Raw genomic sequence first — 16623 nt, 5'->3', positions numbered from 1 at the left:
TCAGCACAAGAGACTACAGAGTTAATCCGATTTGTTGGGAAAAGCCTTTAAGCTTACTACCTATGAGCAAGGACATGTGACTCATGCTCCTTGAGATGAAATCTGACAGTTCATACACTCTAAAGGAAACACTGGCTTCGGCATTCAGGTAGAGAAGCTGATTGATAGATTGAGACAATTTCCTGAAGTAACATGAGAAGCTGAAGCTGATTCTCTGGTATCTGTTTTATTACATAAGGCTAGCTCTGCTGGGAGGTATGTACTGTGCCAGAGGAGACTGTGAAGACCTGAGGTAGAATAATTGGTAACTGTGACATTCTCCAGGAGGAGAGTGCAAGAGCTGACTTTGATTTATATCCACTGCCAAAATTAACTTGGATAAAATGACATAGTTTTCTCCTCAAGCAACGGGAAACAGATATTAAACTCTTAGTAATGTAATCCTGCTTTCCCCAATGCTGTTAATAAATTACTAGAAGAGCTAAATGGTTTAAACAACACAGTTTCACAGTGAGCTCATAAGCAGACTGCAGCAAGTCCATAATTTCTTCAGCCTCTCGTTACCACCAGCATAAGATCATTTCAGGGAACGTCCGTATGGTTTCTAATATAAATCTTGGGGAAAAATGTGCATGTGATTGTTGTAAAAACACCAGAGCGGGGGTCACAGAGAATGGCTGGACTGAGTTTGTGGTAGCAAACAGTTAAGATGGAAAACTACTTTCTACACCCCCAGAGTTCCAGGTCCCCAAACAGATCCTCCTTTCTGGCACAGTACTACCATTACGACTTTCACTGGAGTCCTTGCACTGAGCTTGTTTAATCAACTGTTCACACCTGCAGTGGTGTAAATCCAGGCACCTCATCAGAGTCTAGACTCAAAGCACTTTGATTCCAGATAAGGAGTAGGTCCGTCTGACACACCTTGAGTCACATTGGGAAAAAACAAAGACAACTTCTAAAAGAAGAAAAACCACTTACCTCGACTTTGGCTTCGCCCTCGTGTGGAGGCAGATGCTGTGAATATAAGAGGAATAAAAGCAATATTAGGTTTTACTGCCTTTGACACATGGATATTTGGATCTTCGAATCTTCCTCTGAATGCAGAAACTCAGGCAGCAAACTTCTTTACTAGAGGCACAGCTGGGGGGCATTGAAATCCCAGTTTTTGCCAGGACTTCTTTAGACCATGAGGTATCTCAAAGAGTGTGTAGCACCTTAGTATTTCTGGACCAACTGCTGTTTCTGTTTGCACACATAAATGTTATTCAGAGATAATGATCTTTTATTTCAGTAATCCAGTATGAAGATAATAGGCCTGTTTATACCATCAACCAAGGTCAGACACTATGAAACCCTGCCTATTCCCTAAGCCAGAAAGACAGCGACATCATATTGTTCTCCACCTGCACTGGATATAAGAAGCATCCCAGAGTATGGACAGAGCAAAAACTCCTACCTGCTGACAATATACAGTATAAATACAACACTTGATAGCCAGTTCATCTTTTCATTTACACCATATGAACATGTTGAAGTCTAGAAAAGAATAAGTGGTTGAGTATATCCAGCAATGGTTCAAAATCTTAAGGGACTGCACTTTCTTGCTGGGGTCTATTCCCCCAAGTATGAGACAGCAGATGTTGTCAAGTGTCTTATGCTCTCCTGCTCATGCTCTGTACCATTTTGAGATCATTTAAAGAGTAGCTGAAGGTAGTAGATGTATTATATTATGTGGCCCGTTGGAATCTGTACTAGCTTGAGACTCTGCTGTCAGCTGCATTAACAGTAACTTCTCTGAAGTCACAGAGTTGCACTGGCTGTCCAACATAGAGGTAACATGTAGAAAGCCTCTGTAGTCACCAATTCACATGACCTTGCCATAAAGTTCAGAGAGACAGTTCTGTAAGAACATACCAAACTCTTTTCTGGGGAACTCTGGAGAAGAGTTAGCACTGGAGCTCCCTGCAAGTAATAGAAATGGGTCATTAATACTTTATAGAAGATCATCAAGAGTTTCCAAGTATGCTTCTGGTACCTGTTTAATTCCACTGAGTAACAAACATTTCCATTCAAAAAGAGCTATTCAGGATTACATGAATTAGTTGCAAATGTCAACAAATAAACTCCTCTTAGAAATGAGTGTTAATAAAAATAAGACTCAATCATTAAAATGCCTCCCTGCTGGCTTATTGCCCAGCAAAACCACTACAGATGGGATTCTTGTGCTATTTAAGACAATTCTGAATTAATGTGCTGGAAGTCCCAAGCGACGTCGGGCTGCACAACATTGTGCCTCTTTTCTATGGCATATTCTGCAATACCTTCATATGTTGCATGGCGGTTGACATGGGTTTTTCTTTCAAATGTTGAGCCAGGTGATTTGGTGAGAGTTGAGCTAGGAGACTGTGTTTGCCTGTAGCCAGACGACGATGAGTTCAATCTACCACTTCCACCTATCGGCAAAACAAAACACCCTCAGCAAATTGAAGATATGACCTGGATGTACACCCTGTATATCCCAAGTACTTCATGTTTGTGTCTTCTGAGCTGGACAGATCTGCATTAGTATCTCAGAACTAGAGATGGGAAAAAAAATAAAAGACAACCACATTTGGATGTAACGCTGACTGTCCTCAGCATTCCCTGCAAAGAGGAATTTATCTTTGTGGTTTAAAAATGACTTGTCAGTAATTTCAATAACAGCGGGTTTTGGCTATTATTAAATGGATAAATGAGACATTTGTGCTGAGCAGGAAGACACCTGGCTTTAAATTGGCCTGGATTTTGACATTTGGATACAGATCCACCCGTAAACTCCAGTGTTATATGACAGTTTAAACAAGATGTAGTACTGCAGGATGTCATTCACGAGGCAAAGGAAAGAGATGAGCAAGCTTCCTTCCAAAGCAACTAGCCACAGTCTCACTTAGTCATGCCTTAGTCAATCAATTTCCAGGAGATGTGATTGAGCCATGAGTCAAGCTCAAGGTTGTTTGGAGATTATTAGTAGCTGTTCTGTTTAGACAGGGGAAAGTTTCCTTTCCTAGCTGATATCACTGCTGTGTGAAAAGAACTGGGCAGCCATAAAGAATGCGTGGTTTGTGGAAGGATGAGACTCTTGATTGGACTCTTCTATGAAATCTAACATGGGAGTATGATCAGAGTGGCAGTACAAGGGTAGCTCTGTGATGAGGGCAATATATGCACGCTGATCAGTGGGATCGGACCGATCAGACTGGTTATTGTTTAACTATCACTGTAAAAAGAGAACACCCTTGTGTTCTCAAAGTGTTTTCTAACTCATTTTCTCTTCTAGAGGGATCTATTTTGATTTGCAACTTGTCCACTTAATTGAGCAAAAAAACTGTGGTGACAAGCGGACCTCTGTTGGAGACATTCTGCCAGCAGAATGGGAAAAACAGCCAAGTGCTCTGCAAAACTTAAAGAAGTTCAGATTCTTTTCTCTTCCTCCACGCACTGAAAATAACTAACAAGGAGGATGCAATCCCAGAGTCATTTAAGTTAGAGCTCTGAGGGATAGGCACAGTTCTCAGTTAAACTGGTGCCAGTCTAGACAATTAGGTTGATATCTGCACCAGAGTTACATCATATTTGTCCAGAGGGGAAGTGACTCCACACTCTGGCCTCTAATTGAAGGAGATGAGCATATGTCAGGTCTAGAGGGTAGGCCTACTTCTTCCTTTGAGCTTCCATTCTGCACTTTCCTCTCTTTGACTTGCCAGCTCTTCTGGAGAACGGAGAATGTTCCCTGTAAGAATTGTTATCCAGTCTGTCCCGCTGTGAGAGAGGTGCACCAGAAAGCTGGGTAGAAAGTTTATTCTTCAAAAACCTTCACTATGACAATCTAACAGCTCAGCAGAGAATGTTGCTAGAGAGGAATTGTCTTTGTGGAATAGATAGGAAGTACTGATTCAGCACATCCAGAAAACACGTAGACCATTCAAAGTGCTAAAGTCACGGATACCCTGACAAGAAGATAGATTCTATGAAATTGTTTTATTCTACTCTACTATCATATTGTATTCTAACATCAGCAAAATCAACAAACATTAAATGAAGCCATCTTCTGAACAAAAATGCTCAGAAAGACTGTGATTTGGAAAACTTGAATAAAGAAAATTTTGATTTCCAAATGACTCAAGGGCAGTGGAAAAGAGTTTTTCAAAGGTTACTGAAAACTACCCTGAAATCCAGCTTTCCTTGCAAAAAAAGAGACCTTTGCCATTCACTCACCCATGCTCACTCACCCAGCTTTAAGGAAGGAATACTTTTGCTTTGAGTATTTGCCTTCTCTACTTTAAGAAACCCCATTTTTCTCAATCCTGCCCAGACTCTCTCCTCAGTCCATTAATGATGCCTTTGCTTTTTGTTACTGATATTTTCATTCCTTACTTGAAGTCACATAGCCACTGCTATGGGTGTAAGACCTCTTTTCAACTCCACTTCCTCCAGTGTGGGATGATGTCTTGAGTCCACTACTGCTCCCTCCTTCTGGAATAGATGAGCACAAAATGAGATTCTGTCACAATTAAAGATGAGAAGAACAAAAATACTACAAGACGAGGCAGAAGGTACCCAAAACCATTGTTACACTCAGTTCCAAGGACAGCTTAATGTCTGAAAAGGCATCAGAACTGCAGAGAAGTATCTCAGCAGAGCAGATACAGACTCAGCAGGTTTGTAGTCAAGTTTTGATTTGAGCATGGGCTGGAAGATGCTCCTGTTAACTCTCATCATAAATGAGATAGTGCAATGCCTTTTCAACCCTACTGCAGAATAGACAAATGTTCCCTGTTTGTTACACAGACATAGAAATAACCTGTGACATCTGATACTAAGCAAAGGGATTATTTGCGTTTGTAAGCTGGATAAGATGGAGGCCAGAGACTCATCACTTTTGATCTCAAGACAGAGTCTGTGGTAGTGACTGTATCTGGGTGCCACTCTTGAAGAGCCAGGTCTACCAGTCTTAGTGCACTCTGCGCTTTGTTACTGCTCCTTCTCTCTACCAAAAAGTATTTTGGGAGAAGTATTTCTCAAAATAGCTTAAGTGTTAGTATTTCTGCACTGACACCTGCCAGACCCAGGGACTTACAAAAGTAATGAAGCCGAATAACACAGAGGGACAGCAGTCACAAAGCAAAAGTAATGCAGTAGATCACAGTTACTTACTGGGTGGTAAAGATGTCAGTCTTGTAGTTACTGTCTCTGTAATAACTGAGGAAAGAAAAGTTACAATTCAGAAGTTATTGCATGTTCATCCAGTCAGACAAGATCAGTGTTCCACTTCATTCCATGGAAGAACATGAATTATTCAAATAAGATTAACTCATTTAAGGAGAAGTCCCTTGAGACTATATTGCCTGGGCACTGAAAGCTGTGTGTTTTCAGACTACTGTCATGCTACAGTAACTAAATGTATCACTGCCATGAAAGACATGAAAGTGATATTATTTCAGGGCACTACTTAACCACAGCGATTGCTGGAAAAGTAAAGCCCAGGTCAGACTCCTTACTAGCTTTCTACAGAACCTGCTTTAGCAGGGCGTAGCACTAGCCAGTCTCCCTTCCAGAGGTCCCTTCCAACCACTACAATTCTGTGATTCCTACTAGCTAATTCCCACAATGTCAGCAGAATCCTGTTTTACCCTATTATTACACAAAGACAAGAAAGATATATAATAAACAGTTTGAAGACTGTGCATGGCATTTGTTTCAGAAGCAGAATTAAAATGTCTGCACTACTGGCTAAAGATGTTATCACAGGCCAATAAATTCTGGTTAAACAATCAGGTCATCGTATAAGTCTAAATGCCTGTTTTTGCCCTGTTCTATTCCTTCTTTTGATTTGGGTTAAAATATCAAGGACAGATGCAGAATTTAGTCCTGGACCCCTAGTCAGTCCCTCACAGAAGTGCCAACATGGTTGCTGTATTTTTGGAGTGTGATCCAGTCTTGTAACATGAAAATAAAAAAATGTTCTCCTTACGTCTCTCTGTAACTTCTGATCCATCTTGCCTCGTTTTCTTTGTTAAAGAATCCATATCATTTCCACCTGCATGGAAGCCATAAAGACAGTGCTCAGAGCTTTGCGAAGAAAAAAAGATGACAACAAATTCCTGTAAGTCCCATCATTTTTCTCTCTTAGCAGAGGAACTGCCTGAAATTCAGTTACAGCAGAGTTTGAAATATCTTTCTAGAACCACCTGAGTACTACTAACAGAACAGCAACAAGTCCCTGCAAAACTGGAAGCTAGACAATGCATAAAGGCTGAAATAGCAGGAAGGGTTGTGAAGCCAGCAGGGGAGCTAAGGGCAATCAAATTCAACCAGAACTGGACAAGTTTAGACCTGGATTTACATGCAGACTTTGCGGCACTACACCACGGTCTTTAGCTGGATCTCTATAAAATTTTAACAAAACCATAGGATTCAAACATTAGTCCTACACACCTGTTCTGTACAGAAATCAACAACATTGGATTAGAAATGCAGACAAGTTCACGAGTTCTGCCTCTGTTACCTACACACGCTGTGCCAGTGCTACAAGAAAAGCAGAAATATCACAGCACTTTGACAGTGCTACAGGCCATTCTCAAGATACGTTGATGCTAAAACCACAGAACTGACTTGAGTGAAGCAAAAAACAAAACAAAACAAAGCCACCCACCACAAAAGATACCTTTAAACCACCTGTTTTCAGCAGCAAGGGACTTAAGGTAGGAAGTGCTTTATCTTGCTTTACGAACCCATGTATGCAGCTGTAGAACCTGAGCTAATTCAGCCAGCTCAGGTCAGTCTACACAGTATTGAAATCACTGCTGTAAATGCCATCTATACTCATCATGGCTTGGATGCCTCTCAAGTCATAATTATGTCTCTAGCAGAGGTATGACTGGCTGCCAAAGCAGAAACATCACAATGACTGTGGAAAAGAAACAACAGAAGCTCAAGAGAAAATACTCCTATCAGAAGGAAATATACAGTTGCTCACCCCTATTCTAAGACAACATTTCATTTTGCATAGTTGCAAACGCTTCAGAGATTTTAATTTGTGCAGAAGGTGATAACAAGTAAAAGTTCTCCACTGCATTTGATGACTCCTTCAAACTGAAAACTCCACTGTACAGAAAATGACACTAAGTGTAGTTTTCACAGGCTGAGTCCAAAACATTTTGGGCAAAAGTCCTTTCAAGTTTCCAAAGTCCAGCTTGAGGAAGAACATAAAACTGTGCCCTCCAATTCAGCTACCACTCAGGTTTGGTCCTCATGACTCCACTTACCCTTCTGCACCTCTGTGTGTTTGTATAGCTCACACATAGGTAATGACACAAGGCAGGAAGCAACAGAGAATCTGGAGGAATATCTAAGTTCAGATTCAGATCTGCCTTTGAACAGCACCCAATGTTCCCAGAGTTGGAGAGGAAGAAGCTGAATGTAGAAGGTATGCCATGAGGCAAGCCACTGTAGTTCATGCCTCCCACCATAGACTCAGCTGAACTTTACACAGAACTCAACAGGGCTCACAGCCCTCAACCTCAACACCTCAGCCCCGCAGCGCAGCTAAGCAGCCTGGCACACGGTGGCCACATGCAAGTCCTTACACAACACTGGCAGCAGGACACTACCCAACCCTTACAGCATTTGCCTACACTGGGGATTTCCAAGGGATTCTCCAGAGAGCTGATTCCAAGTCATATACAAGGCTAGAGTTACACGTGTCATGGGAGCTCCTCCTTAAGCAGGATTCCAGTCTCCTGCACTGGAACGCCTCCTGGTCACACACTCCAAGAAAAGGCAGTATCCGCTACTTTTCCTTGTTACATCAACAGTGGAAGCATATCTGAAGCTCATTCTCTAAAAGCACATGCTGAAAGTTGCTGTCTAGATCTCAGCAATTCTGGCTTTGCCAACATCTAGAGAAGGAACACAGCTTTACATTCAGAAACTGCTTCTCTACCACTCTGTAGCCCCAGAATTTCCCTTTTGCTATTGGGAAGCTGTGCTGGTTATGGATGCTGTACCATAGGCCAGTACCAGCACTGAGTGAACACATCTGCATCTTCCTCCCCTTGAGAGAGAGGAATATCTTGCTCTGATACCAATCAGAAAAAAAAAAATAAGGAGAAGAGATTAAACAACATCTTTGAATCCACACATCCCACAGCTCAGCCCAGCCCTGGCACACAGCGCATTTTGATCTTGCATGTGTTTTTGCCACGTGAATGCAAAAGCCAGCCCAGGTTCTAGAGGGCTGACTAAGCTTCATTTCCATTATCTGCCAGGACTGACTCACTTCACCAGCTCCTCCTACCTGGATTCACAAAGGTGTAGCTGTAGGCTATGTCTGAGGTAAAGGAATAGCACTGTTGAATCAGAGAAGTCACCAGCAGTTATTTCAGAGCGATAAACAGGAGCTCATGAACTGGGATCACCCACAAATAGTGGAGGTGTCTAAGGCAGGGTGACCCTAAAGCTGATTTAATGTAAACTGGGGCTGAGGTGTGTTAGTGGCCCTCATAAAAACAGAGAACTTGCACAAGGAACCAGGAGAGCTCTTGCAAGACCAGAGCTGTGCAGGCTGCTTCCTCTCTGCAGCACCGACAAGCAGGATGATGAGAGCAGCCCAGCTTTACAAAGCATGTTTAATCTCTGCTTTCATATTAGACCAGCGCTGCAGTCTGAGATGAAGCACTCCAACTTCTTTTATTGTTTTATAAGCTACGTATTACTTGTGTGCAATGGCAATAAAATGTATCACAAGCATTTTTCAAAGGGGAAGGGGAAAAGCTATTTTATAGCCATGAAGACTATCATATAAAAACAGGAGTAGGTGCATTTCAGATCCTTTTATTCCTCCGCAATGTCCCTCCAGTTCTCACGTCCGAATGCTGTTACGTTCTCACAACACAAACTTTCAGCTCTCTCCTCCCTCCACTAACATGGCTTATGCTGTGAGATACTCCTTCAGGATAAAGAGGCACCTGCAGCTGCTAGGATGCATTATACTTAATGTCAGAAGAACCCTTTGAACATAAATAATGTGAAACAGTAGAAGACTCCAATCAACGTCATTGATAGCGTTAAAAACAAATGCTGAAATTTGTTGCTGAAAAACTGTGCTGAAATTTATAGGATTGGTTAAAAAATGCCCCCTTATCTTTCTTTCACATCACCATCTAGGAACTTGACCTTCTCATTCTGCTTCAAAAGCTATTCCTTTCACTTCCAGTTACTCAACCAAAAGCAACAGTCAGGAAGGATTTTTCTTTTTTAAAGAAGCTTCCAAAATGGCTCATTCAGCAGGTTCCCTCAAACGATGCTAATACCAAGAAAGCAGGCTATGTGCAAAGCTTGGATATGCTGTAGGACAACTCACAGCCTCAAAGCCATGCACCAAATCATCCAGTCGGTCAGTCCAAAGGCTGGAAAAGAAGACAGATCTTTTACCTTTTTTCATTGTGTTCAAATTGCAAAACCAGCTACAAAGTGGGGAAAAAAAAAAAAAACAGGTCTCTTCTAACTTACTGCGACAAAGCTTCAAAAACACTTTACAAGGCCTCCTAACCTTCTGTGACAAAAGGTGGCCCAAAGTCCATAATAAATGGCTCATAAATAAATACAGCTGTATGACACAAAGCAAAGCCTGTCCACAGCAAAACTGACAGACTCAGAAGCACCTCCTGGCTCTTTCAGGACTTATTCCTTCATCTTACATTCTGAAGCCACCATTTGAAGCTTCAGTTTGCAAACATTACTTCTCCATCACATTTCAGATCCTCTCAGTTTCAAAAATAGCCAATAGATGTTTCACACTTCACCATGCTGCTGCCCTTACAGAATGGAGAACATTCAGTTAACTTTATTTGCATGGTAGTTTCACAGAATGTATTAAAAATGCACACTGAACTCAACTTCACATTTTTTTTATCTACCAGCAGATAAATCCCTTTAGCTCGATAATCAGATTTAAGAGCTACGTTCACGGATAAATACAAAATGCAAACAGACCCAGCTCTACCACGATCTTAATTTTACATTGTATTCCCCCTTAGCAGTAACATAACACCTCCGCTATTTCGCCTTTTATTCTGTTTTGTTTCATTTTTCAGTAATGTAACTTACCTTGTATGCTTTGGTTACTGAACTGAAAATCTGATTTTCTCCTCAACCGTTTCCCGTTTCCTATACAATCTGCCACCTATACTATCATGTCCCTCCAAAGGTGTGTGAAATCTGAACGATCGTCCAAAAATGTTCAGCTCTTCTTAATTTAACCTGTTTTACTCTCACCCTTCTTGCGCTTTTCTATTCCCCTGCTCTTAAACAAGTCCTGACAAAGGCGTGTCGTGGTTTCCTGCCTCACCCTACCCTTCCAATTATCTGACACTCACTGGAAAAAAAAAGTCTGCCTCCAGGAGTCAAACTTCACCGAAAGCATGAACGCTCCTACTTATTTGCTCAGGTAGATTAACTATGTAGATCCCAGAAGGGCAAAGCTAGGAAGGCTTAAGTCAGGGAAAATGAACTATTATCACCGTGCTTTCTGAGACAGATCTGAGTATTTAACACATGAATTACACCTGTTTTGGCATTTTCTCACAGAAGGTTATGCAGCACCTGCTGATATTGCTGCAAAGCTGATGGTGAGATAATCACATTTTGCCGCTTGCATACAATGGATTAAATTCCCAGCTAGCAAAAATAGGCTGAAAACCATTGGAATCAGTACCCTGAACTGGCTTGCAGACCCCACAGATATTTACTCTCTGCTCAAGAGGCAGCATTATCATTAAATATCATAACCACACACACAAAACTGAGTAAGCAATGTCGTATCTTCTGTATCTACCACTTGCAAGAGGGCAAGCAGAGGGGTCGTTAAAGAAACGCGTGCTGATATGAGCCTAGCGTTCTCTGGAGACTTCTTGAGTCAAAGGCAGAAGTTTTGCAACCATTCCTTGATGGAACTTTTTCCATTAATTTGTCCAATTAGTTTTGGAATCTGTACAACAATTTAGCATACCCAGTGTCTTGCAGCAAGCATTTTCACAGTTTAGCTATGCCTTGCAGGAAGAATTTTCCTCCTCCTCCTGAACAAAATAGTGTCGTTTGGTATTTTGTTATAAAAATCAGAATCTGCCATAGCTTCACTTCCTCTACAGACTTTGTAGGACTTGTACCATGAGTGGAAGAGAACTTAGGCTCACAGAATTACTAAGACTGGAAAGGACCTCCAAAGATCACCTAGTCCAACCGTCAACATGTCACCACCATGCCCACTAAGCTACGAAAATCTCCAGAAGAGGTGACTATCACTTTCCTATTCCAAAACCTCACCACTCTTTCTGAGAAGACATTCTTCCTCATAGGCAACCTGAACCTCCCCTGGTTAACTTAAGGCAATTGCCTCTCATCATAGAACTTTTGGCACAGTTGGTATACAGCATTACACAAAGGGTTGGCCCTTCTTTGTTGATGGAGACCAAAATTTCATCAGAATTCATCAATGCATCTCTTAAATTCCATAACTTGTTTTCATATTTATCTTTAGTCAGATGTATGCTTATAAAGCAAAATTTCCTCTTTGCATGGAAGAAATATCCATGACTCTGCCTTCTAAACACTAATCAAAGGATATTTAGATGTCTAAACAAGATGCATGTGGTAATTAAGTCATTAAGAGGAGTAGAGCTCAGTCTAAGACCTTACCAAACTGCTCATGGCTCATGACTTGACATGAAATATAAAAATAGCTTTAGCTTTATGACCTTCATTGCTTCTTAAAATGGTGCATTACTGTCCCTCTTATTACCAACTTCACTTTTAACCCTTTGGTTGTCATCTCATTTAGATCTGCTCCCAGCACAACACACAGCTGTGTGCCTCAAACATACCTTGGCTGCTCACAGTGACAGCTCAAGGAAAGGACTGAATACACTGGGCTATGCTATGTTTTTAACACCCACCAGTATGAGATGGACTCACTGGAACAGCAAATAGACCTTAGTGGAGGAAAAGACGGGACCTCAAATTTTCCACGTAATGCCCTCAGGACTGGAGGAATTCTCTTTTTCCTTTACCTTTGTCCTAAAGTTCACTACTTCTGTTCATACATGTATAAAGAGAATGTAGCAATTTTGGGTAAATAAGCAACTCACAGTATTTTAATTCCTGAAACGTGATTGGTGACTAAGATACTGGTATAAGGCTTCTTGGCGACAAAGCATTAATGGTGCTGCTCTTTATGAGTTATTTTGCCAACTTCCTTGTAGAAAGAAGAAGGAGGAGGAGGAGGAGGAGGCATGACATACAGGTGTCTTAAAAGGAAAGTAGAAATAAACCATACCTTGAGAATACTGACACTGCATTTAGAAGTGAAAGTGCAACAAAATATGAAGTTGAGGAGGATGCTGGTAAAATCTGCCTGAAGAAACACAGTGATTTGTACTCTCACATTCTTAATGGGCAAGTATCAACATCAAGGACATAATTCAGAGAGGTAACGAGCTGCCTCAGCTTATGCTGGGTCAGTGATTGTCTCAGGTATTTGGAACCACTGAAAGCCAAGTGCTTATCTACCTGGCTCACTGCAATGAACTGCAGCTGAGCTCTCTTCAGGCCAAGCAGTCAACTGTCACTTCTGCAGTAGCAGTGGCAGTTTGTGGAGTGGTGGTCAGAGCTGTGGAGGCAAGGTGAGATTCTCCTGGAAGTGGCAATCACCATTCTGCTGTTTCCACATCCATCCTGCTTTAGATTGTAGATGGTGGATTCTGCAGATGTGGAGTCACACTGCTGGGTGCACCTGGGAATGTTCTCCCACAGACAGAATTTGCTGCTGTCCCTGTTCCCAGCACTACAAGTCCCACAGACTTAAGTTGTTCTATCAGTGCTTTGAGCCTGCAACTAGAAAGATCAAATCACAGACAGCACCACATTCTCTGGTGCTTTTTTTTTACCCTTTAGGAGCTTGCATGCTCCTGGGAGGTGCTGGAAAAGTCTGACCTGAAATCCAACGTGAAGTTCTCACACTTACAGAGATTCCCTTGGACAGTGAGTAGCAGAAACATTTAGTTTTCCAGATACTTCCGGTGCAAGGACAGTGCAGAGATGACATCCAAGGATCCACCCTTTGGGCAAAATTGCTTCTATAGCAAAATGAAGCTAATTGTTAAGGACATCAGCAGTAAAAAGCCTTGTGAGCTAATTCGGAGAGGACTGCTTAATTATAAAGCCCTTGCTTAGAACTGGTTTAAGAACCTATGAAGATGCCCTCAAAGCCTGCAGCAGCTGATGCTGGCATGAAAAAGGCTGAGGATCATAGAACCATAGAGTGACCTGGGTTGGTAGGGACCTGAAAGATCCTTAAGTTCTATGGGTAGCCATGGGCAGGGTAGGAAGGTAAGGGAGATCACACCGTGCATTTGCTGCACTTGGAAGTACGCTGTGCTATGGCAAAATCTGAATCACTTTTCCCTCTGCAAGTCAAGTCCAAAGATAAAGAACCTAGAAATTAAACCTTGTCACAGCCATACTCTAGCACCTTAAAGTATGTTTATGGTTTAGAAACAACCAATTGATAACTATTCGGTATCTAACTTCAGAGAGATCTGCTTAGCACAGGATAAATTGCTGACAATTAACACATAAATTACACTGCTAGTGAATCAGCCATTTATCTGGTTAGAATACTGCAGGCCAACAGAAAGATGGCAAACACAGGGAAGAAGATACAACACCTATTTACAGGTAGCAACTGCAGTTCCCCATGTGCCCTGGTTTTTGCATGCTAGGGCCAAGCAGCAACAGAACCAATGAGAGCACCCTGAGTCACTCCTTTACTCAACATCCCAAGCCCACAGTTTGCACATCACTTGAAAAACTCATCATGAGCAACCTCAGGCATGAATAACAGCCTTGTGGGGATCTGATCATTTCTTCTGAGGTGCTGAGAGATGAGTAATGTCAAGATGCAAAGAACACATCACTAACACAATCTCACAGGTCTCAAGAGAGTTCAGTGATAGAGAGAAGTCTTGGTTGTTTGTACTTATTAATATAAAAGCTATAGATCTAAGGACTGTCTTTCCTTTCTCCTTCTGATTTATACAGCACTCCACACAACAGGAAGCTTGTTACAGCTTCTAAGGTCTATTACAAAGCACCTAATAAATAATAATAATTATAATAAAACTACGTATGCATATGGATCATTAAAAAACACTGATCTTAACAGTATAGGATAAACTGAACTGTACTGATCCAGAGGAAGGACCAGGCTATTCTGGTGGGGGGCAGAGAACAGGAGGAGATAGTTGAAGACTTGGTCTTGTTGCTCTCACTATCACTATGCAGATGGGAGCAGTGCTTGGCAGCTGTAGGCAGCTGTCTGCCTCTGCCCAGAGACAGGCCTGTACACACAGACAGCGGGGCTGTGGTTCTGTCTTGGTGCTCTGAATACAACTGCCTAATAGTTACCTGCAAGCAGCACAGACTTACCGCTGGGAACGGACATGGGCATTGGCTTGTGCATCTGGGACTGCTCCTTACAATAGAAGTTCTGGTGAGAGACAGATCCAAACAAAATACACCCGTGATCTCATAAAGTCTGCCTGTCCTCTCGGCAGCCTTTTAAGTGCATTGATGCTTGGGCACATTTTACATCTTGGTACAGGTCAGGCTGCACAGCAGGAGCAGGCTGTCAGGACCAGCCACATCAGATCACCTCAGATGCCATCAAAGCTGGGATGTTAACCAACATGTCTGCAACATGATAAGCTGTTATCTCTGCCTCTCATTCTGTGTTCTCCCTCACCTGAGGCCACTAGGGAGCTCCCACAGCTGACCAGCAAACCACAGCATCTGCCAGGGAACACAGCCCTGAAGCAGATGGACCTGATCACACTGCTCTTCTGAGAGTTTTAACTACAGAACTTTCATTCACAAGACTCCTCTCCTTGGTGATGGAGTAATGAATAATCTCTTCCACTTTGTCTTCTGGATAAGAGTTGCCTCCAACACATTCTGTACAACAGCACAGCTATGAGCTTAACAGAGTCTCTTTCTTGATGCTGCTAGTTACTTGCAATCAGGCCACTGCCCAAAGTGCTCGGTCAATGAGAAAGGAAGCCAGTCACCAAGTATTTTATTTAAGAGAGCGCACAGTCTGATCATTCCCTCTCCTTTAACTTTTAAAAAGCTACCTACTTGCAAGTTCATCTGTGAACTCTTTCTCAATTTTAGGACTAGTCCAAAAATATGCACCAGAAAATGCATAATTTGCTGTCTTTGTATACCAAATGTTTCAGGCAGCCAAGCAGCAAAGGGCAAAACCAATTCCAAATGACCCAGCTGTGTTTTATGCCAATGTGGCATAAAATGGACAAAAGACAAAGCAAACTATTTACAAATAACTGGCAGCATGCAAAAAAACTTTCTGGCAGCCCCAAAAAAACAAGGTTGATTTGTGAATTGCACCCCAGCTGTACCTATGATCAAAATTCTAAGCAATTAGTATTTCAAACAAACAACTCAAATAGTCCTACCAGCTGCCACTTGGAAGCCTGCAATTTTTCAGCATTATTGCGAAAAGCAACACAGGAAGAACATTCAATGCAAAGTACATACAGGACAAAAGCAAAGCTTCGGACAGTTATCTTACAGATCTGACTCAGAAAATACTCAATGCTATTGAGAAAGAATGATTTCTGTCTGCCATCTTGACAGAAGATTTAAAATCCCCTTTGGCTAAAAAATCCTGGCAGAAAATGTCTGCCAGGCTCAACAACAGCTTGCAGCAACTCACCTCCTACCTCAGGAGCAAGATTCTCATTAGCAGGGTTGGAAACACATGGGAAGGTGATTGGAAGGCTTGCTGGAAGCAATTTCTTTTTTTCTTCTTTTCTCCAGCCCTTCACACTTCTGCTCTTCATGTCTTTTTCCCCCAGCAAGTTTCAAAAGGTCGCTTTTGATCAGTGATTATTTCACAGACCAGAAAGGATTTTTAGAAGGCCCTGGGAAAAGAATACTCATGTTCTAACATTCAGATGAGTTTGTACACAATCCAATTTGAATATATTTAGTCACAGGCAACAAAATTAAACGCTAGGACATACACAAGGTTGTGCACATAGCTCATATCCAGACCAAGAGGACTGGACACGCACTGCGGATAACTGCAGACTCAGTAGGGAAGTAAGCACCGGCACTGATTGTTGCTAGATTAAGTTGCTTCTTGTACTTACATAACTGAGATTTAAAAGAAATAAGTCATATTTCTGAGTTTCTGTTTGTCCTGTTTGAACTCTGGAAACCAAATCACACAGTAGATAATGTCTAGCACTATTTAAACTGCATAAGGTGACTGTGTTGAGCACTACTACAGTGTCACTTCCTAAGTGCATTTTTCCTACTATCAGAAACAAGGGAAGTTAATTGTTATCATAAGCACAAAGGTTGGCGAAGTCTGGGGAGGATGATGAAAAATAACAACCTGCAAAAATCACATGAATTCTAACTGTATTGCATGCTGAGTTTGTAGATGTGCTCCTGCTTGTGCATTCATGGCAGTAGGTTTGCTAATTAATACTAACATCTAAT

General features: G+C 41.8%; 1 protein-coding gene across 1 annotated transcript in view; it reads right to left on the bottom strand.

Annotated features, from left to right (window-relative positions):
* The window catches only part of COL17A1 (collagen type XVII alpha 1 chain), a 50242-nt gene extending 34271 nt beyond the window's left edge, over positions 1-15971 (bottom strand). The window contains 7 exon segments of the mRNA XM_052677927.1: positions 982-1017; positions 1918-1965; positions 2325-2456; positions 4417-4515; positions 5197-5241; positions 6014-6079; positions 15830-15971. Of these exon segments, the coding sequence (XP_052533887.1) occupies positions 982-1017; positions 1918-1965; positions 2325-2456; positions 4417-4515; positions 5197-5241; positions 6014-6079; positions 15830-15956 (553 nt within the window). The 5' untranslated portion in view covers positions 15957-15971.
* Between the last annotated feature and the right edge of the window lie 652 nt (positions 15972-16623).

This window comes from Tympanuchus pallidicinctus, unplaced genomic scaffold (assembly GCF_026119805.1).
Source record: "Tympanuchus pallidicinctus isolate F22 unplaced genomic scaffold, pur_lepc_1.0 scaffold16, whole genome shotgun sequence".
Lineage (NCBI taxonomy): Eukaryota > Metazoa > Chordata > Aves > Galliformes > Phasianidae > Tympanuchus > Tympanuchus pallidicinctus.
The sequence above is the reverse complement of the archived record's forward strand: the minus strand, read 5'-3'. Positions and strand labels throughout refer to the sequence as shown.